The sequence below is a fragment of the Neoarius graeffei genome, chromosome 10 (assembly GCF_027579695.1).
Source record: "Neoarius graeffei isolate fNeoGra1 chromosome 10, fNeoGra1.pri, whole genome shotgun sequence".
Classification (NCBI taxonomy): Eukaryota; Metazoa; Chordata; class Actinopteri; order Siluriformes; family Ariidae; genus Neoarius; species Neoarius graeffei.
Window position 1 is genome coordinate 13799468 of NC_083578.1, and position 23420 is coordinate 13822887.

At 41.0% G+C, this 23420-nt stretch overlaps 1 protein-coding gene across 3 annotated transcripts in view; it reads right to left on the minus strand.

The window, feature by feature from the left end:
- bin3 (bridging integrator 3) overlaps nucleotides 1-23420 on the minus strand; it is a 98086-nt gene that overhangs the window by 24047 nt on the left and 50619 nt on the right. For 2 of the 3 annotated variants that reach the window (XM_060931326.1, XM_060931325.1), the window contains 3 exons: nucleotides 15738-15799; nucleotides 13432-13568; nucleotides 10519-10559 (listed from right to left, as the gene is read on the minus strand). In XM_060931326.1, the coding sequence (XP_060787309.1) occupies nucleotides 10519-10559; nucleotides 13432-13568; nucleotides 15738-15765 (206 nt within the window). In that variant the 5' untranslated portion in view covers nucleotides 15766-15799. Of the gene's footprint in view, nucleotides 1-10518; nucleotides 10560-13431; nucleotides 13569-15737; nucleotides 15800-17812; nucleotides 17913-23420 lie in introns of all 3 variants that reach the window. The other variant, XM_060931324.1, reaches the window with a different exon arrangement.

Genomic DNA, 23420 nt, shown 5'->3' on the forward strand with positions numbered 1-23420 from the left:
GACATGGCTCAGAACGCTAGCGGCTCGTCCGCTTGTATCAGCCATTCAACGGATATCAATTTTCATACGTTTATAAAACTCCATACATTTGAAAATTCTATTGAAATACTAATTTGCTTTTTTTGGGAGAACAATTTAAAAAAAAAATTACTATTTGACAGATATAAGCTGATGTTCAGCTGATTTCCTTTCCTGATGCTGTGCATTCACAGGGCAGAGTGCTCACTGTCCCATTTAACTCCAAGTGGCCAAAACGGGAACTGCATCAAGCACTAATCGCGGCCCAGTGGGACTTGAATCGTGTTGCCCCATGCTTGGTGGGAGGTGCAGTGAACAGCGAAACAGCTGTCAAACTCAGGTAGTTTAAAAATACTCTAGTCACCGGGATCGTGTTCACCAGCGAATATTCTGAATTAAATCTAAAATGTGAGTGCAAACAGAGCACATGATGCACAGCACCATTTCTATTCAAAGACATTGAGATGATCAGCAGAGGAAAGGGGGATTACGGAGTAGATAATGAGTGTACAGCAGAAATACATGTTATATACTTGTTCCCCCACGTTAAAAATAAATAAATGCCCAAATTTTCTGGACTTTGAGATGGAGTTAGGCTGGAAATTTTTGTTGAAACCTGGTTCACAAGATCAACTGTGAGCTACTACTCACTTACGTATCCCCCCCGCGCTTATATCAGAATGCAAGCAATCGAAGGAATAGGACACTTATTATGAATGCTGACTTCAACAAATAATGAACCCTGAAACAAAAGTTCTCCCCAGGGATTTCAAATAGCATCCTGGGAAAATGTCATTTTGCAATAGCATTTTGCTTCTTGAAATAGCGTCAGAATCCACCCTATAATGTTTCATAAATACATTGTCGGCAAACAGGAAGTCGATGTGGGACAGACCTGAAAATGGTACACACGGTATAGAACCCCAAGCTGAAGTTTGGTACCAAATATCAAGCAATTGTGATTTGTAGCTGCTGAAAAAAGTGCTACGAAAATTTTGTAAATCCACACTGTATGTTTCGTAAATACATTCAGTCGGTAAACAGGAAGTCGATGTGTGACAGATCTGAAAAAAAAAAAAAAAAAAAACAGTATACACGGTATAGAACCCCAAGCTGAAGTTTGGTACCAAGTGGCTATGAATTGTGGTTGCTGAGAAAAAGGGTGTTTCGGACAGACAGACAGGTTAAAAAAAAAGCAAAGCAAGTGTATAATATAATATTACTACCTCGAACACTGTTGAACAAGCGTACGTCTGAAACCTCTCAAAAGGACCTGCTAGCCATTATAACGGATGACAACGTTGTCAATTTTCAGCTACCTCTTACAAAGTCACCGTAAAACTTCCTAAGATAGAAGCCTCCAGTATAAGAAGTGGGATAAACTTGATTATGTTTGAGGCTGTCTTTACCAAAATGTCATCCTGCCCCACCAAAACTGATGGCCATGAGCCACTGGTTACCAATATGTGCATTTTTATTTTATGAGTAACCTGATGGAGGAGTTAAGGCAGACTGGTTCGGTGACTTCAGAGTTTATTACTTTTTAATGTTTAATTGAGCTGTGGAAGAGTGGATTAAGCCGGTTTACTTTTCTTCCCAAATTTTACCCAAAACTGTGGTGTTTCTTGATCATCGTCCTTAGACATAGTTTGCTGCTGTTTTTCTGGAAAAAGACAACAATCTGGGCTAGACTGGTTCAACCCGACAAGGGCATGGCCTGTCTGACTCAGCGTGTACACACACACACACACACACACGATTAGGCTTAACTTATAATGAAGTGTCCTGGTTCTCCTTCGATGTTTCCCTAGACATCCCTAGTTGGTCCAACACACACACACACACACACACTTGACCAGTCAACTGTATAATTTTACACTGGCTGAGGGTGTGGTGGCTGGTCAGAGTAGATTGAAATAGCAGCTGAATAAAGAACATCAAGACAATCTCTCTCTCACTCACACACACACACACACGTATGTGAAACACTTGCATTGCCTTGTGTATTATCATAGCTAGTGCTGGGTACTTCAAAAGGCACCAACTAAAACACTTCTATACTACAGGGTACTGAATAGTCTTTAAAAAAAAATCATTATCTACACTACCGTTCAAAAGTTTGGGGTCACCCAGACAATTTTGTGTTTTCCATGAAAAGTCACACTTTTATTTACCGCCATAAGTTGTAAAATGAATAGAAAATATAGTCAAGACATTTTTCTGGCCATTTTGAGCATTTAATCGACCCCACAAATGTGATGCTCCAGAAACTCAATCTGCTCAAAGGAAGGTCAGTTTTATAGCTTCTCTAAAGAGCTCAACTGTTTTCAGCTGTGCTAACATGATTGTACAAGGGTTTTCTAATCATCCATTAGCCTTCTGAGGCAATGAGCAAACACATTGTACCATTAGAACACTGGAGTGAGAGTTGCTGGAAATGGGCCTCTATACACCTATGGAGATATTGCACCAAAAACCAGACATTTGCAGCTAGAATAGTCATTTACCACATTAGCAATGTATAGAGTGGATTTCTGATTAGTTTAAAGTGATCTTCATTGAAAAGAACAGTGCTTTTCTTTCAAAAATAAGGACATTTCAAAGTGACCCCAAACTTTTGAACGGTAGTGTAGTTTCAATATTTGGGACAAAAGTTACATCATAAAATTATTATTATAAAAAGTCAGCAAGCATGTTCAAGTTCGTCCAGCTGTACTTTGTAAAACAGTAATCAAGAACCGTTCCCGGTGCAATAAATGCCTTAATCTGGTAATTGAGAAGTCAGATAATACATCAAACCTGGTGAAACATTTTATTAAAACACAGGATTAAGTACAGTGCCCTTTGCCCAGCGTAGCCTCCGATTCCTGTTCTTCATCGACAGGAGAGGAACCAGATAGAGTTGCAAATCTGCCTCAATGTTTGATATGTTGTGCTTTCCGAGATGCTTTTCAGCTCACCACGGTTGTAAAGAGTAGTTCTGGTCAGTGTTGTAGTCGAGTCACTAAACCTCGTCTCCGAGTCCAGTCTCAAGTCGAGTCCAAACCATTAAAGAAAATTTTGAGTCCGAGAACAAGACTCCGACCGCACCATTTAACGGTGGCTGTTCCTGCCTTTATGTGAAAGTGTTTCTGCTACTGTGTTGGACTAATGTTCCTGCTCGACTGCCCCATTTTAGTTAATAGGCTACAGATAAAAAGCTTGCTCATCGCTCAGCAAGCCCCGCCCATTATCAATAAGGCAAATAACATGAGAGGGTTAACACTAGCTAGTTCATCGCTCAGCAAGCAAGCCCCGCCCACTATCAACAGAGCAATGAATGTAGCGTGTCACTTCCTTCTCTGGGTGGAGTCTCGCCAAATGACGATTGAAGTTCGAGGTTGTCCCCATCGTCTCCTCGATAGTTCTTCTACATATGAAACGCATACTGTAGCAGTGCATTTTTCCCCCCACTGCACAAGAAGGTCTGTATAAGCAAAGCGGACAATCCTAGCGCCATTAACGTTAGTTTGTTCCTGAACGTGACGTATGAACAGGTGAATGTGCATTCTCTTGCACGAAATTAGTATAAAAATTAATGTAGATATTAATATCTTATGCCAAATTATTATGGCATGTTACAAAAAAAAATAAAGAAAAAAATCCAAGTCCTCGTCTCCAGTTTACGAGTCCGAATGCAGTTAACACGCATGAGTCCGAGTCATCAGTGCTCAAATCCAAGTCAAGTCACGAGTCGGACTCGAGTACTACAAGCCCGGCTGTGCGAGTTACTGTAGCCTTCCTGTCAGCTTGAACCAATGTTTGCTGTGAACATTAGCTGACTCTCTTGACCTGTACCTGCAGGATTTTATACACTGCGCTGCTGCCATGTGATTGGCTGTGCACAGGTGTAAAGTTGCCCCAAACCCCAAGTTTGGGCAAACTGCCTACTACAGCTCGAGCCAGAGAAGTAAGGAGCAGGAGGGACAGTTCATCCACTTGTGAGGATCAGAATCCTGTTTATAAAACTAAACATGACGAGGGGTGCGATTTTGCATCTTTGCAAAATAAATTCAATCAAACTGAAACTTTGATTAGGGCAACGGATGCACTTTTGGCTCGACGGAGGACCAAGATTCAGAAATGTGCAAAAAAAAAAAAACCACTTCAAGAACAATTGCATGACCGTTCTAAGGAAGAAGCAGGAGCAGCACGGCTCCATGAACGAATAAACAAACAAAATCACTGGCTTCTAAAACAAAGGTGGGTCCGATTTATCTCCACCCTTCTGGAGTGCACATTTTTGGTTTTACTCCTTTTTTTATTCTCATCCTCGCCCATGTTTTAAATCACCCATGGGAGTTTACTCGCTAGTTTAAAAGGCAGGAAGGATCGTTTCAGGAAACAGCAAAACACAGAGGAAGGCGAGCTCTACCTCGGCTCGTGGGTATTAACTGAAAATGTTAGCTTTTTCAACTACCGCTTAGAAAAACACACGGAGTGTAATGTTTTTGCTTTTAGCAGATTTATTTCCCCCCCAACTCGATACTGGCTACTATGTTGGCTCTGTATCTCTAATAAACATCTCAAATAGTTATACACTTTACTATTAGAAATCTAAACAGCAACACCTTGCACTGCTTACCATTTAAAGTCTTCCTTAAAAATAATGCCCAAGTAATTCAAGGAACCTCTCAATTTTCACAAAATCAGAACTGAATTCATCACCACATTTATGATGATTAAATTTTACCAGAAAGTTCTAGGATGAAGTAATTTAATTATACTATGTACGTACATCAATATTGCATTCTTGATTCTGATTGGTCGGACAGATGACTGCAATCTAAATCATGCGTTGATATTAATGGGCTTATCATTTCTAGAGTAACATTTCATACAGTACATAGTGGCACAGCATGTAACCTAAAGCTAATAATTAACTAATAAGAAGCATCAGTATTTAATAATTTAAAGAAAAAAAAAAAGGCGTTGATAAACGTTGACAGCTTTCCAAAGGCTGGTGAGGGAACGACTGTATATCTGGATAAAATAAGACATTCAGTACCAACTGGTGTTGTACAAGAGCAATAAAACACTTCAGGACGTCTCATTATTGGGGAATAACATGCATTGGGCTGCATCATACCACACCATGTTGTGTTTTATTTCTTGTGTATATTCACTAGCACTCTCATGGGCATGTCACAAGTATGATGGTTATTGTTTATAGGCGTGGCCTATCGAGCTGGGTTTGTTTAAGTTCCAATAAGAAGTGGCAGCAGCCGTTGTATACGGGTTATTATTCGATCCACATTTCACTGGATATGAGCAATCGCACGCAGGGCTGTAGCCAGCATTTTAAAATTACCGAGGTCTGTGATGCGCGCGCAAAGCGTGCGCTGAAAAATTTTCTACATATTTAAATGAGAGGGGTGAATTACACGTCACACAAGAGATCTATTCCTGAGATTACTTTTAATGGTGTTTGAACTGAATATCATCAGTTTTTTTTTTTCCAAGATTTTTTTGGGGCTTTTTTCACCTTTATTATTGGATAGGACAGTGTAGAGACAGGAAATGAGCGGGAGAGAGAGACAGGGAGGGATCGGGAAATGACCTCGGGCCGGAATCGAACCCGGATTTATGGTATGGCGCCTTATCCACCTGAGCCACGACGCCTCTGAATATCATCGGTTTTGAAAAAAAAAAAAATCATGTATGTGGTAAGAGTAAGCTTGTTTAATGGTTTGATCTGGCCCAAGCAATGAGGACAAAACTGCGCTGCTTCGAAAATGTAAATTTAACAGCTTCATGAAAGTGCGCTGATGGTTACCATGAAAAAAACGTGTCGACTGCACCACGTTCCCTCCCCCAAGTCACGCACTCATTCGTTTTTGTTCTTGGTCTCAGAGCCGCGCACACGAAACAGACACAGAAGACAGAATCAACGTTTAACATAATTAACAATGCACTTTTTACGGAGACGTTTTAATGTTATTCTTTATTTTTTTATCCAGTTGAATATTTAGCGTACAAATGTATTTTCAGCTCTTAAAAATGACCGAGGTCCGGACCTCATAGCTGGCTACGGCCATGATCGTGCGCTCTGATTGGCTACTCTCCTACTAGGAGATCAGCTCATATGCCGTGAGGAGAGAAAAACAAAATGACGGAGCGTTTTGCTGAATCAACCGAGGACGAAATAAAAACTACTCGAAAACAAAAACACAAAAATAAATAATTTTAAAAAGCAACAAAAAAATGGAAAGAAAGTATTTGATGGTAAGAATGTGTTTTTTTTTTTTCAGGAATTATCATCATTTTTCACAATTTGCTCCTGTCATTTCACCGGCTGGTTTACATTATTCATCTTTAAGCATTAAAAATTTGTTGAATTTTTCTTCAAAAGCTCAAAAAAAAAAGTTTGAAATATTCAAGGAAGAATTAAATGTCTAGAGCTGCTCTATACTTTGGCACAACAGCAAGACGACACTTTCTTAAAAATCAATTCGTGCAGCCATCAATAAGTTAAAAAGTCCACCGAAGCAGAAATTATTTTGTCGGACGTTTTGTATAAAGTAGTGCTGTCAAGCGATTAAAATATTTAATCGCGATTAATGTCACGACTGTCATAGTTAACTCGCGATTAATTGCAATTTAATCGCACATTTTTGTCACATAAAAAACCATTGTAATTCTCTTATCAGCATAAAAAAGTGAATTGGCTTGCTTTGCACCAATGTTTTTTTTTTTTTTTATTGCAAAGCATAACACGTCTTGACACAGCCACTGCAAAGTGAAACCTAAGCCGAGCACCGGCGCGGGGCTAGCAAGAGAACCATGAGTGAAATGATCTACTGTTTGAGTTAGTCTACAACTAAAGAGAGATAGGTTACACAGTGACGGTAGGCTTGACATGCTTGATTATAATATAAAGTACACTATTATATTAAGTTTAAGTTGTTCGTTGATAAATATTGCATTGAATCTGATCTTTACTGTTTCAGCTCACTTAACACATTTTGTACTTTTACACTTTCTGCCTGTTGATGCGTCGCGCTGTCCAATCAGAGGTGGCCAAATTTGCATATTACAGGAAGGATTTCTGGGATAGCGTTGAGTTTACAGTTCAGAGGGATCTGGCTTCTTTAGACGCTGTCTTCTTAAAACTGAATAAATATTTAAAAAGAGCCAAATGAGCCAGTCTTTTGAACGGCTCTTTTCAAAGAACGGATCACAAAGATGCGGATCCCATCAAAGAGCCATAAATCCCATCTCTACTAGCGCGCCCTGCCCGCGCTGATTCTTGGGGGGGGGAGGGCAGAGGACTCTGGCTGTGCGGGGCGTGGCATTACAGTCTAGCTGCTATCGGTTTTCTAACCAAAGTCTCTGTTCCAAGTTCCTGGCAGTTTCAAAAGCTTATGAAAAACCTACATCATGCCACAGAGCGTTAATCTCGCGATAAAAAAATTATCGCCGTTAAAATTGAGTCAAGTTAATGCGTTAATAACGCGACATTTTTGACAGCACTAGTATAAAGGTTTTATTTATCAAAAAATTATGCTCCATTTCTCAAAATCCAGTGAATGTGGATAGAATTAAACAGTTATTCCACTCAATATGGCTGTACGTGGCTTAAAGGTAACTCGGTGCTACGCGCCTCATCGGCTTTCGGCTCATGTACGACTTGATTTCGTGGAATAACTGTTAAAAATATAGCTAATTTACAATCAGCAGGGTTAGTTTTGTAGAAAATGGAATTTAATACTAAATAATTACCCAAGAAAAAAAACATGGTATTTATACAATTTGTTGGTGTTTGAGTATGAAGCGCACACCAAAAAAATAAAAAATAAATAAATAAAAAATCAGGACTGGTCTGAGAAATTTCTCTCAGATGATCATTACAGCGTCATCGCATAAAACAACCATTAAAATATGGAGTGCTTTTTCTCATCAGAAGTATGCGTGTGTATTTGCAAGTGTTATTATAAAGCGTTATCACATAATCCTGTCTCATTATCAGTCACGTAATCAGTATCTATGGTTTACGATTAAAGATAAAAGGAATGAGTAGAAAGAAGGAAAGATTTGCAAACAGGAAGATGAAATGTCAAGCGGTGACATTTCTTCAGTGCCGCAGGATTACAGAATTTCAATCTAGAGAAGATTCATTACTTATTAGCTTATATATATTAAAAAAAGTTTCATTATTTCAACCAGCCCTGATCCTTCAACTTCTCGAATGTCCATTTTAAACAAACGCGATGTGTAAATGTGTCTGGATACACCACACGTGCACGCGCGCACACAGATTATTGTACGAATCCCCATCAATGAGAGCTTCTGTTCCATCTAATGTAACAAAGAGCAAACGAGGAAAAGGTCAGCGCCGGCGTCAGTAATGTACATTGTGAAGAGATCCGGCGGCGGTATGGAGAGCCGAGACTGAGAGACGCAGTGGAAGTTTGTTAGCCCGCAAATGAATCGTTGCATTTAGAGATTTTGATGGCTGAACAGATGGCTAAATCCATTAGAGATCAGACACCTTTTTTTCTTGCGGCTCGCATTAAGAATGTCATTTGAATACATGAACGGCGAGCGAAATATAAATAATTAAGTCAGTCTGGTTCTTCATACACTAATGGAATCTGGGCTTTCATTGTTTCTTAGCATATGGTTTGGTTAAGTGCATTTTGGCTCGGGCCAGAAACAAAGCTGATGTTTCGAGCGTCGGATCGGGAGGTGAGACGATGCTAACTACAGAAACACACAAACTTTTACTAAAAGCCACGAATAGCTCACGTCTTAAAAAGCTGGCATCTGGTATTTTATTTAAAAAAAAAAAAAGTAGAGTAACTTCACACAAGCAGCTCACATTCACCTACTGGGGGGAAAAGTGGTCAGTTTTAAAATGGTCAGATCACTGTGTGCGCGCGTTCAGGTTTGTCTTCCTGGGCCTGTCCTGATCTTTAAATCCTCTCCTATAGACCTGGTGTTTGTCAATGAGTAAGTGGTTGTGTGTGTGTCTGGGCTTGAGGCCATGCTAAGAGCCTACACACATGTCCACCACACACCCACTGGCCAAAGGAAATGAGAACCATTCCGTCCTGCCACTGCACGCACACACACGGAATAAAGTGAGCATTTAATAAAAAAAAAAGTCTTACACACAGATTTTCCAGCTCAGGGGGTTTGCTTCACATTTTAGAACTTTTATAAAAGATATCAAGTAACAACGAGTAGCTCTTTATAAATGAACAGATAACATTCCTCATTTCTCCGTCTAAACCACACACACACACACACACACAAGTGCTCCAGAGCAGAGGCGTTTGCAAGGAGTGTCTCCGCTCCCATTCCTCTTCCTGTCGGCTCGTTAAGGTCTGCTTCCTGTTCCGGCCCCTCCCACGAGAGCAGACACAAACGGAATAGCACTCACGGGGGCGGGAAAGGGGAGTGGAGGGGCGGACAGCCAAATAAACTTTCCTCCAGAAGCCCTCTTTCATTCACTCACTCTCTCTCTCTCTCTCTCTCTCATCCAATCACTTGCGTATGGGACAGCAGCCTCTCTCTCTCTCTCTCTCACACACACTCTTAATTCATTTTTCTTCCACTACTCTTAGTGGTACTATTCAGCATACTCAACTTTAAAGACTAAAGGATAATCCTGAAGGATTAAAAAAAAAACTTGCACGTGTGTAAAATCAGAAGTTGCTGCTCAGGATTTGTGCACTTCAGGGTGCAAGGCTCGTCACCATGCAGTCGATGTTTCGATTACACAGAAATCTCCTTTACTTCAACATTACCCATGTACTCTATATGGCCAGAAATTTGCGGACACCTGATTATCACACGCACGTGCACACAATTGTACAAGACGCGTTTGTACGCTGGTGAAATTAGTTTCCTTTCACTGGAAGAAAAAGTCCCAAACCTTTTCCAGCATGACAATGCTCCTGTGCACAAAGCACGCTCCATGAAGACATGGTGGAATGGAAGAACACGAGTGTGTCCTGCAGAGCCCTGACCTCAACTCGACTGAACACGTTTGGAATGATGTCTGCATCACAGACCTCCTCGCCCAACCTCACTAATGCTCTTGTAGCTGAACGAACACAAATCCTCACAGCCACGCCCCAAAAATCTAGTGCCTTCCCAGAAGAGTGGCGCTTACTTAAATCTGGAATGGATGTGACGGTTACGTGTCCAACAACTTTTGGCCAGATAGTATACAAGTTTGTCTGATGTTTGCTCTCGTTTCTCAAAAATAAATACCACACTAATATTCATATACACACTACAAACAATTACTTGTCTCGACACCTGTATCCTGCACAGCTTGTAACTCAGAATTTCTGATCTCAGACCAGCAAGAAAACGCTACTGTTTTTTTTTTTTTTAAATAATAAAAAATTGGTAAATAAGGGCGTCTGCTAAATGCTTTAAACGTAAATCAGGTTTAAAACCAAACGTCCATGCAGTCATGAAGGGACAGAGAAAGAAATAGACACTCACTTTTTTAGAGGATCAATCACAGTCTTCTGAATCTGATTGACCTACAGAGAAAAAAAAAAAACACAAACACATACAATAAAACAGACGAAATGAACTAGGAGAGAAAAACTCGGCTAAGTGGCAACCTTCATATCAAATTACATTGATCATTAAGTTGAGTGGTACAACGAAACAAAAAACAACAATAAGCCCATCCTCGGCAGTGAAGTTAATTGGTAGCAGGATACAACACAGCCTGCCAAAAGAGCGCCGAGCCCCCTCCAAAAGAGACGGAAAGGGTGTGAGAGCACCGGTGATGTCACCTCTTTACCGCTCTCAAAACCCTGAGGGGACGGACGAGGATGTGAATATTCATCAAGCGCCGAATTCAAAAAGACGGAACTGTCGGGGGACGAGACATGAAAGCGAAGCCCCGGTTGGGTTTGAGAGCGCGAAAGGAGAGGGTGGGACGCCCTGGCAACATGAAAGTTCTTAGCAAACAAACATTTTTCACAATAATAGTTCAGATTCTCTTCGATGTTAAAAGACGAGGGAGGAACTGAGGGGTGAGGGGGTGGGGTGAGGACATGCCTCGCTTGACCCCGAGGCCTTAAAAAAAAAAAAAAGTCTCTGACGAGTTGACAATTTACGTTCACGCGTCAGGATGCGACATAGCCATGCTAGCCAACATAGCCTGGCGAACGAAAGAAAGATGCAAGCAGAGACGCACCAGAAGGGCGTGTGAAGCTCAAGAGTCAGTCAGAAAGCCCCAAACGGAGCATGACAAAAAAAATCAACACGTACGAGCGCTTTTATTAGCACGTAAACGCTTTATTAAATGTGAACTGTCTGGATGGGGGGGGGAGAAAAGTGAAGAAGCAGGACGACTGATGGTAGAGCTTGTGTGTGTGTGCGTGTAAGATGTGGAAAGCTGGGCGAAGGGTGTAGCGAGTATTCCATAAGGTAAGCGCAAAGCCTGAGGGCGTCGCTGAAGCACCAGCTTCAATGTGAATCAGAGGGCAGAGATCAGCCCGACTCCCTTTCTCTCTCCCTCTCCCTTTCCTTTACACACAGAACTAACCCAAAAAAAAAAGAAGCACAAACCCTGAAAAATCAATAACCCCCCCCGCCGCCGTCATGGCCGCCAGTTGTTAACCACTAACCGCTCGACTTTGCAGGCCTTAAAGCCTTTTATACATGGACTTTAAAATATACACACTGTAGACCTGGGTTGAAGCTGCCTTCATTACCATAACATGTCTCCTCTCCTCTTTCTCTCCCCTGGAGTGCATTTAAAAAAATATATATATAAAAAAATCCGAAAAGATAGGTTTCATTGTCTTTATTTAAACACTGGCTCGATTTGGTTAGCCGCTGCACTGGAACTGGATTTTGGTTGCAGGTTTGGCATCTGATTCATGCAAGTCTCATTAACCATTCCGGCATCCCAAGGCGGTAATTCGCACAGGCGCAGCGAGGAACACTAAGCCGGAGAAAAAGAAAAAAAAAAAAAAAAAAAAAATCAGCTGTGCTAACATCTCTTGTCGCCCACGGCTAACGCATCACTCGCCTGCCAAGTGCCCATATACTGGAATAGCAGGCCATAGAGCTTAGCTGGAGAGAAGAGCGCTGCTGAAAAAAAAAAAAAAGTGTTCGCTTTAGTGAAACTGACAGCGGGGTCAGTGCAGAGAGAGCGCATTTGCATCACATCTGTTGTCGGAGAGATCTGCTTCGCAGCAGCGTGCATTAAATCGAGCTGTACTTATAGCACGGCTTGCAAAGGTTGCCGTATTCCTGTGAAATCTTTTTTTTTTTTTTCAAACGAATATTACAAATGAGGCCAGGTTCAGCCAGGCATGCTAATTCATCCAGAAACACTTCCATGTTCACTACAAAAAAAAAAAAAATCTCAGCTCTATAGGACAAACTTGCTTTACAGACTTTAAATATATGACGTACTTCTATATTTTGACGAAGCAGTAGAGCTTTAAACCTTCCTAATGCATCTTTATTGAATTTTCATTCGGTCGAGTTGAAAATTTCCAGGTCCTGCCAGGGTGACCGGGGTCAGCAGGTTGTACGGAGCGCGATTACTCCTCCCTCGCGTACTTGTCCGGGCTACACGGCGTGCCTTGGGACTCATGATAAGCAGCCGTAGAAATGTGGTTTAAAAATCACTTACAGTGAAGAAAGGACTTAAAAAAAAATACTGAGGCTGGAATCTTTCAATAGTGCGCATTTATTTCGGTTTAGATGCCTAAGGAGGAGTGTTGTCGGGGGGGGGGGGGGGGGGGGGGATCTGTTGTGAGAAAACCTTACTCATACCCAATCTGCTGGAGGGTAACAGAGTTTATTTCAGCCAAAGTGAGAAACAACATTCGCATAAAATGTTTTTCGCTGCCAAACATGAAGTACACGGTGAAGAGGATGTTGCGAGGCAGAATTGCGGTTCTTCTTTAAGCGAAGTATTATTTTTAAAAAAAAGGGGGGGGGGGGGGGGGGCAGGAAACAAACAAGCTATATTTCCTTATATTCATGTTCCCAAGTCATGTTTTGGAGAATTTAAAGTGTGGGACTTTTCCGACAGACTGCTTTTTTTCACGATGTCAGTAAATGTCAGTAATTTCTTTTTGCAGCATTTTTGAGGTGACCTTTAAGCATAATTCTTCACTGTAGTACTTAGAAAATGCATGCGTGTGTCATTATTTTGTCCCAAAAATCCAGACCAGACAACGTAACTGTGGATACTAAAGGAAGAAAAAAAAAATTGACAAAACAACAAGGAAGCAAAAAACACATCCAGTTTCAATAGAAAATAAAAAGGGAATAGAACCATTTGGTACAGAGCAGCATGTGTGTGTGTTTATGTACAACCCTGATTGTTGAAGAGATGTAGAAATGATGACTGTGCAAGCACAACAGAACGACCCTCACCTTCTCTTGGTTGAATGCCTCCATTCGTTTCATGGCTGTATCCAGAGACCTCATGGACTCCAGGAAGGCTGGGTCCTGCTCGCACAGCGGGTTACTCAGCAAGTCCCCAGCGATCTTAACGGCCGCTTTAGACATCGCTTAAAATAAACCAAAACAAGATCAACTGTGAGCTACTGCTCACTTACGTATTCCCCTCCCCCGCTCAGATCAGAACACAAGCAATCGAAGGAATAGGACACTTATTATGAATGTTGACTTCAACAAATAATGAACCCTGAAACAAGTAAGTAAAGAGCAGTGTCTCTTCCCAGGGATTTCAAATAGCATCCCGGTAAACTGTCATTTTCTTTTGAAATAGCTTCAAAATCCATGCTGTGCATTTCATAAATACACTCAGTCGGTAAACAGGAAGTCGATGTGTGACAGACCTGAAAACGGTACACACGGTATAGAACCCCAATCTGAAGCTCGGTACCAAATATCAAGCAGTTGTGATTTGTAGTTGCTGAGAAAAGGATTTACAAAATTTTTGGAACACACGCTATATGTTTCGTAAATACATTGACGGTAAACAGGAAGTCGAGGTGCGACAGCCCTGAAAATGGTACACACGGTACAGAACCCCAAGCTGAAGCTTGGTACCAAATATCAAGCAGTTGTGCTTTGTAGTTGCTGAGAAAAGAGTGTTCCAAAAATTTTGTAAATCCACGCTACATGTTTCGTAAATACATTGTCGGTAAACAGGAAGTTGATGTGCGACAGACCTGAAAATGGTACACATGGTATAGAACCCCAAGCTGAAGCTCGGTACCAAATATCAAGCAGTTGTGATTTGTAGTTGCTGAGAAAAGTGTTCCAAAAATTTTGTAAATCCACGCTATATGTTTCGTAAATACATTGTCGGTAAACAGGAAGTTGATGTGCGACAGACCTGAAAACGGTATACACCGTATAGAACCCCAAGCTGAAGCTCGGTACCAAATATCAAGCAGTTTTGCTTTGTAGTTGCTGAGAAAAAAAGTGTTCCAAAAATTTTGTAAATCCACGCTATAGGTTTCGTAAATACATTGTCGGTAAACAGGAAGTTGATGTGTGACAGACCTGAAAACGGTATACACGGTATAGAACCCCAAGCTGAAGCTCGGTACCAAATATCAAGCAGTTGTGATTTGTAGTTGCTGAGAAAAAAGTGTTCCAAAAATTTTGTAAATCCACGCTATAGGTTTCGTAAATACATTGTCGGTAAACAGGAAGTTGATGTGCGACAGACCTGAAAATGGTACACACGGTATAGAACCCTAAGCTGAAGCTCGGTACCAAATATCAAGCAGTTGTGATTTGTAGTTGCTGAAAAAAGTGTTGTGAAAATTTTGTAAATCCATGTTATAGGTTTCATAAGTACATTCAAATCGGTAAACAGGAGGCTCATGTGTGACAGACCTGAAAAAAACAGTATAGAACCCCAAGTTGAAGTTTGGTACCAAGTGCCTATAATTTGTGGTTGCTGGGTGTGTACGCACACGTGTGCGTGTGTGTTTCAGACGGACGGACAGACAGAGGTTTAAAAAAAAAAAAAAGTAAAAAAAATAAATAAAAAGCACCGAGTTCTTTATTAGCATGATACAGCGACCCTACTGAAGCTTGTGATGAGGGCTGATGTTTCAGGAGTCTGATTTGGCTTGACAGATTTAAAGCAGCCACGGCACGGACATACAGGAGCTGTAATTGGAGCTGGCACTATAAAAAAAAAAAGCTGCTGCACAAAATCAATCAATTGGAGCACTACAGCGAACGCTGAGCTCCGTCAACACTCCTGCTTACTACTTCTGACATTTTGCAAGTCAATATTTTTCATTTCTTACTAAAATTATGTAGAAATGATAAGTTTCAGCCATTGAAAAAGTACATTATGTAGCTTGGAGGGAGAGGGGGGTTTAAAAAAAAAAAAAGTTTCGAAACTAATCCAGAATGAATATGTTTGCATTGGGATTAGCCACGTCATTTTTAGGACACGCCCCCAACGCCACTTCACATTCCCCTAAATCATTATGAGAAGTTGCATGTTTACAGAGTTATAACTTGGCTTTCGAGCACTCGATTATCATGATTGTCCTTGCTAATGCCAACTCTAGCTGAACTGCAAAAAAAGAAAGTTTTGTGGGTGGAGCTGTGTGTATATGGATGGACATAACCATCCGTCCTTTCTCACGTCGGAAAACCGAACAGCTTTACCTCTGCTCTGACCGTTACCAAAATGCTAAATAAACATCTTCTCGCGGAAAACTCTACACAATCCCGTTCCACACCTATATCAGCCTCGGTGCTTTTCTTCATGTCTTTATGCAGCTTCTTGGTTTGGTCTTCCAACCTGTGGACAGAAAACAAGAACTTGTCAACGGACACGGTGTGAACCATTTCGCACAAATCAAGCTTCGTCTTGGACTGAATGATAAAAGGAATAATCCGCGTTTCATTAATTTGGACGAATGTTTAATTCTTTCAAATATGACAGCAACATCCTTTTACGCTGAAGCTTTTAATACAAACTTAAATGACGCAAACGAAAGAGGGACGCTGATGTTTTGCGATCCTTATCCGTGCTTCTTCAGGACAAGACGACACCGAGGAGATCATTTCACACAGGTGTTCCCTACTGTGACCCATTCACACACACTCGGGGTGTTAACATCTGCAATTACGACACTGTTGCGCCTGTCGTGTGCACACATGCGCGCACGTGTGTGTGTGAGCTGTTCATTATATCAATTAAGAAGGAAATGAGAGATTGGGAAACTCCCATGAGACACCGATCACAGCACATGTGAAAGCTTTGTTGAGGGAGAAATGCAGCACAGAGGGAGATTATAGTTTTAGCGCATCTTAGAACAAACTGAGGGAAAATCAGGAGGAGATCAAATCTATATATTTTACAAAAAATAAAAATAAATGAGGAAAATGTAAAGATTCAAACAAAAAAAAAAAAAGAAGCAGAGGTGTAAATAAATAAAAGGTGAAAGCATGCCAGATGAAGAACCCCCCCTTCACACAAGGTGCTAATCGAGCCCCAGTATCCCAGCTGCTCCATTCTGTGCATGAGCGTGCCAACACCAGACCTCATTCCAACATGTGAATGACATGTAGTGTTACCACAGGTCACAGACTAACATATTAGCTTTAGATACGCTTTACAGAAATGATTTCAAGAAATATATGAGCCATTTTATGGCACTTCTTGGGTCTAGACAAGACACCAGATTTATACAGCACTGCTGAGTTCTCAATTCTGATGGCTTGATTATTATTATTTTTTAAAACAACCATTTGGGCAGTATTCAAGCCACAGGTTTATATTAACGTGCTTGCTCGTGCTCAAATAAACGATCGTTTCTATAGTAACAACTAGTCTGCAGGGACTGGAATTGCAGACGCTCCACACAATGGAGTCTAAGGGCCCGGTCCCACAACACCGATAACTATAAATAAATCGATCCCCTGCAGTTTAATGTGGCTAATCCTCGCACCAGACCGATAACGATACCTATAGCCCAGGCCTGGGTTTATCCGTATCGGTGAGATTTTTCCAGGCTTGGCTCTGATCCGATAAAACACGTGACCAAATCAGGTAATTCTTTACATGTGACGGTGTCTGAGCATGTGCTATTTTTCCCTGGGCATCTTTGTACATCCTTATTGCATCATGAAGTCACAGAACACGGATTCACGGAAAATAAAATTAAAAAATATAATACAAAGCACGGATCTTTTATTCACGGATGTGATTTTCCGTGAAATAAATCAATAATAAAGAAAACCTATAAATGCAGGCAATATATTTTAATTATTAACTTCAGCAGTCAAAACTTTTAAATCGTTTCAGACTTCTTAATTTTTTTATCCGTGATGCATCATCTGTATAAAACCTGTAACCAATCTGTAATATACTGAAACATCCGTGACCAATCCGTAAATTATTAGCATTCGTGATGCATCCGGATTAAAATCTGTAACCACTCTGCATTTTGTGTCCTTTTTAATTATATTTCCGTAATCCGTGACCTATGCGTATTTTCCCAACCACTGGAGTGTGTACATGGGTTGTTTTGAAGTCCAAGCTGTACAGTATGACCCGGAATAACGCGCTACTACTTGGAAAAAACTTCCATGACTGTTCCTAAGCTGCATGCATTTCAGGCTTGTAGTACTCGAGTCTGACTTGTGCCCTAATTTTAAGGACTTGTGACTTGGACTCGTGCATTAACTGCATTCGGACTCGTAAACTGGAGACGAGAGCTTGGATTTTTTCTTTATTTTTTGGAACATGACAATTTGGCACAAGATATTGATACCTACATTAATTTGTGTGTGCAAGAGAGTGTCACACCTGTGTGCCTTGGCGCGTGCATCAGATAGACTCTCGGGCACGTTCCGGACAGCGCGCACGCCAAGCAGACTCACTCTCACGCGCCGTAAACGACTCGCACCTGCACAGGATTAAGGCGCAATCAGTGCGCCGATATAAAAACTGTGAAAAACACACTTACTTTACGAAGTATTGAGTTGTGTTGCTGATACGTTACCGAGCCTTATTTCCTTGTTTGGTTTCCTGATCTCAGATAGCCTGTTTGTGCCTCGCTCGACCTATCGCCGGTTTCACTGTTTCACGATTTTGCCTGACGTTCTGGATTGTTTACCGTCTTCACTTGTATTAATAAACACACCTTCTGCACTTACATCCGTCTCCCAACCATCTCTGACAGAATACTTCACATTCGCTGATAAAGACAAGCACATTCACCTGTTCATACGGCATGTTCAGGAACAAATTAATGTTAACGGCACTAAAACAGCCACTGTCAAACGGTGCGGTCGGAGTCTTGTTCTCAGACTCGACTCAATTTTTTTTTAATTACTTGGACTTGAGGTTTAGTGACTCGACTACAACACTGATGCATTTATTTCCCTGAGTGACAGGACCAACTGATATTATAGGTCAGGATTATAGTTGTGGTGTTTCTGCTCCAGAGTGGAACTAAATTCAGGCGCAGGTACAGTCAGAGTTAGTTAGATTAGACAGAACTTTATTGATCCCTTTGGGAGGGTTCCCTCAGGGAAATTAAAATTCCAGCAGCATCATTACAGGATAAACAGAGAATAGAAAATAAAGAAAACTTCTAGATAAATTATTTACATATACAAATATAAAAACGAATAAGATATGGGAAAAGAAAAGGGGGGGGAGGGGTCCAGCAGGAGAGGTATTGGAGTTATAGTTATCGGTACTGTGGGACCGGGCCTTAAGTGCGCTTTCACACCTCAGTCTGGTTCCTGAGTCCAAATCCAAGTGAAATTGATACTCTTGGAGGTTTGCTATTTGGTTTGTTTTCTCACTGCACAAGTTTCAACAAATCAAACGGAACAGAAAAATAAATAAATACATACATTTCAGGGGTGTGTAGGACTGAAAACACAAAGTGCTCATTCATTACTTGGAAACATAACCGTGCAATAAAGTAAGCAAACCTTTGGCAAAGTATGTGTATAAATAAAAAAATAAATAAAAAATAGCATTCGAGCACAAAGAACATGAATCCTTACCATATATATATATATATATATATATATATATATATATATATATATATATATATATATACACACACACACACACACACCTCAAAAAATTAGAATACCATGAAAAAGTTCCTTTTTTTCATAATTTAATTCAAAAAGGTAAACTTTCATATATTCTATATTCATTACATGTAAAGTGAAATATTTAAAGCCTTTTTTGTTTTAATTTTGATGATTATGGCTTATAGCTCATGAAAATCAGAAATCCAGTATCTCAAATTATTAGAATATTCCCTAAGATCAATCAAAAACAGGATTTACAATACAGAAATGTCCAACTTCTGAAAAGTGTATTCATTTATACACTCAATACTTGGTTGGGGCTCCTTTACCATGAATTACTGTATCAATGCGGTGTGGCATGGAGGTGATCAGTCTGTGGCACTGCTGAGGTGTTATTGAAGCCCAGGTTGCTTTGATAGTGGCCTTCAGCGTATCTGTATTTTTGGGTCGGGTGTTTCTCATCTTCCTCTTGACAATACCCCAGAGATTCTCTATGGGGTTCAGGTCAGGCAAGTTGGCTGGCCAATCAACCACAGTAATATCATGGTCAGCAAACCATTTGGTAGTAGTTTTGGCACTGTGGGTAGGTGCTAAGTCCTGCTGGAAAAGGAAATCAGTATCTCCAAAAAGCTCGTCAGCAGATGGAAGCATGAAGTGCTCTAAAATCTCCTGGTAGACGGCTGTGTTGACTTTGGACTTGATAAAATACAGTGGACCAACACCAGCAGATGACATGGCACCCCAAATCATCACAGACTGTGGAAACTTCACACTGGGCTTCAAACACCTTGGATTCTGTGCCTCTCCACTCTTCCTCCAGACTCTAGAACCATGATTTCCAAATTAAATGCAAAATGTACTTTCATCTGAAAAGAGGACTTTGGACCACTGAGCAACAGTCCATTTCTTTCTCTCCTTCGCCCAGATAAGACACTTCTGACATTGTCTCTGGCTCAGGAGTAGCTTGATATTAGGAATGCGAAAGTTGTATCCCCTTTCTTGAAGATGTCTGTTCATGATGGGTCTTGATACACTGACACCAGCCTCAGTCCACTCCTTGTGAAGCTCTCCCAAGTTCTTGAAACAACTTTTCTTGACAATCCTCTCAAGACTGCGGCCATCCCTGTTGCTTGTGCACCTTTTCCAGCCACCCTTTTCAGCAATGACCTTTTGTGGCTTACCCTCCTTGTGGAGGGCATCAGTGATCATCTTCTGGACAACAGTCAAGTCAGCAGTCTTCCCCATGATTGTGGTTGTGTGTACTGAACTAGACTGAGAGATACACTGTGTTCATACTGTTTTACTCAAACTCGAAATGAAATATTCTAATATTTTGAGATGGGGGCGGCGCGGTGGTGTAGTGGTTAGCGCTGTCGCCTCACAGCAAGAAGGTCCTGGGTTCGAGCCCCGGGGCCGGCGAGGGCCTTTCTGTGTGGAGTTTGCATGTTCTCCCCGTGTCCGCGTGGGTTTCCTCCGGGTGCTCCGGTTTCCCCCACAGTCCAAAGACATGCAGGTTAGGTTAACTGGTGACTCTAAATTGACCGTAGGTGTGAGTGTGAGTGTGAATGGTTGTCTGTGTCTATGTGTCAGCCCTGTGATGACCTGGCGACTTGTCCAGGGTGTACCCCGCCTTTCGCCCGTAGTCAGCTGGGATAGGCTCCAGCTTGCCTGTGACCCTGTAGAAGGATAAAGCGGCTACAGATAATGAGATGAGATTTTGAGATGGGTTTTTTTTTTTTAATATATGTTTTTGTACTGTATGCCATACTGATTAAAATTAAAATAAACTAAAATGTTTCAAGCATTTTTCTGTGTGTAATGAGTCTATAATATATAACATTTTCACTTTCTTAAATAACTGATGGAAAATATTGAACTTTTTCACAATATTCTAATTTTCTGAGATGCACTAGTATATATTACTAAATAATTACAGAAATTATTATTTTAAAAACACTCTTTATGGCAGCTATGATTTATTTACTACCTCCCCAAAAAAACCACACGGCATGACCGATTCACTTCCTGTATTTTGGCATTTTAATCCATTTGGATTTCAATCTCAGGACACAGAGGCCGCATCACTAGAACTCAAAATATAACTTTCGGAATGTTTTCTCACGGCAAACATTTGTGGTTGAGGTTACAATCAAAGCCTTGCTTTTTTACGAAACGTCTGCACTGTTAAATATCATTCAGATAAGCATCGGACCACGCTGGTGACTCCAGTCAGATATTATTCTTCTATGCCTACACCCACACTGTGCGTGTCAGTGCAATCCCTCACTCTCATAAGGGTCTGCCAGTTATCGTACCCGATCAGTGTGCGTGAATACTCCTACTCGAGTACCTGAAGCATAGAAGTGTAGCCATGTGAAGAGTAAGAGTACCAAGCACGCAATACCGATACTGAAATGAGCAATCTAGTTATTATTAAGCAATCAGTGGTGTCATAGAACATTTGATAAATCTGTTTACGTTGGTTGTTACTAGCAACGAACTCTGTGCTGAGTTGTTGAACTGCAAGCAGAGTGGCAAGTGACAGGGAAGTAAGTGCATGTGTGTGTCTCTCAGACTTCAACTGCTCTGTCCTTTCTATTAAAGATCAACACCGTTACCCCTTTTCCACCAACAGGGAACGGGTTCCGTCCAGATTTACGCGCCATATTTTGAACCGTTCAGTGCAGAGTTTCCCAAAAGCATCGCAGCACAAAGATCATCCTTAAGCGGTAGAGTGAGCAGCACAATGAACACTCTCTCCCCTAGTTAAGACGCTCTTAGGGTTAAGAGGCTTTTGGGAAACCCACCAGAGAGCAATTCAACCAAAAACAAATTGAAAAGTTGGTTCCGAGCTGGAATCAATATATAGCTGGTTTTTCCCGAGCGAACCATGAGGACATCAGCGGGCATGTCATTAGTTTGGGGAGAAAGTGGAGTGCAGTAAAGCACCAGAAAAGGATACATCTTTTAAAAATAAATAAATAAATAAATAAAAATGGACAGCCAACAAATATCTGCAATACCAGAACAAGAGCTTGCAGGTAATCAATATGCACCGCCATCTTATTACTACTGTTCAACATGGTGACCTTGCTACCTTCGTTTAGAAACTGACAGAGTTATTTAAGAAACACTAAGACACGTTTATTTAGTAAGAATAGCTAGAATTACTTGTTGGCAACAACGTTAGTGTGTGTGTGTGTGTGTGTGTCTTTTTTTTTTTTTTTTTTTGGTCAATGCTTTCATAATTTTTTTTTTGAATATGTAGCCTCCCCCCCCCCAAATATCATTGGCAACAACTGTCTTTCTGAAAGGGTTTTTTTTTTGTCTATGTCTTTGGAATTTTGAATAATTTATAGCTTTTTTTCAAATAACATTTTAGACAGATACAGTAGACTATCAGATAGACAGTCTCTGACTGATAATCAGACAGATAGATACACAGACTATTAAAATCAGATAGACTATGTCAGATAGATATATTAGGTAGTCTGTATTAGATAGAGATAAACAGTCAGTCAGTCTCAAATCAGACAGTCAGTCAGTCAGACAGTCAGTCAGTCTCAAATCAGTCAGTCAGTCTCAAGACAGTCAGTCAGTCAGTCTCAAATCAGTCAGTCAGTCAGTCAGTCTCAAATCAGTCAGACAGTCAGTCTCAAGACAGTCAGACAGTCAGTCTCAAGACAGTCAGTCTCAAATCAGACAGACAGTCAGTCTCAAGACAGTCAGACAGTCAGTCTCAAGACAGTCAGACAGTCAGTCTCAAGACAGTCAGACAGTCAGTCTCAAGACAGTCAGTCAGTCAGTCTCAAATCAGTCAGTCAGTCAGTCTCAAATCAGTCAGACAGTCAGTCTCAAGACAGTCAGACAGTCAGTCTCAAGACAGTCAGTCTCAAATCAGACAGACAGTCAGTCTCAAGACAGTCAGACAGTCAGTCTCAAGACAGTCAGACAGTCAGTCTCAAGACAGTCAGTCTCAAGACAGTCAGTCTCAAGACAGTCAGTCTCAAGACAGTCAGTCTCAAGACAGTCAGTCTCAAGACAGTCAGACAGTCAGTCTCAAGACAGTCAGACAGTCAGTCTCAAGACAGTCAGACAGTCAGTCTCAAGACAGTCAGTCTCAAGACAGTCAGTCTCAAGACAGTCAGTCTCAAATCAGACAGACAGTCAGTCTCAAGACAGTCAGTCTCAAGACAGTCAGTCTCAAGACAGTCAGTCTCAAGACAGTCAGTCTCAAGACAGTCAGACAGTCAGTCTCAAGACAGTCAGACAGTCAGTCTCAAGACAGTCAGACAGTCAGTCTCAAGACAGTCAGACAGTCAGTCTCAAGACAGTCAGACAGTCAGTCTCAAGAC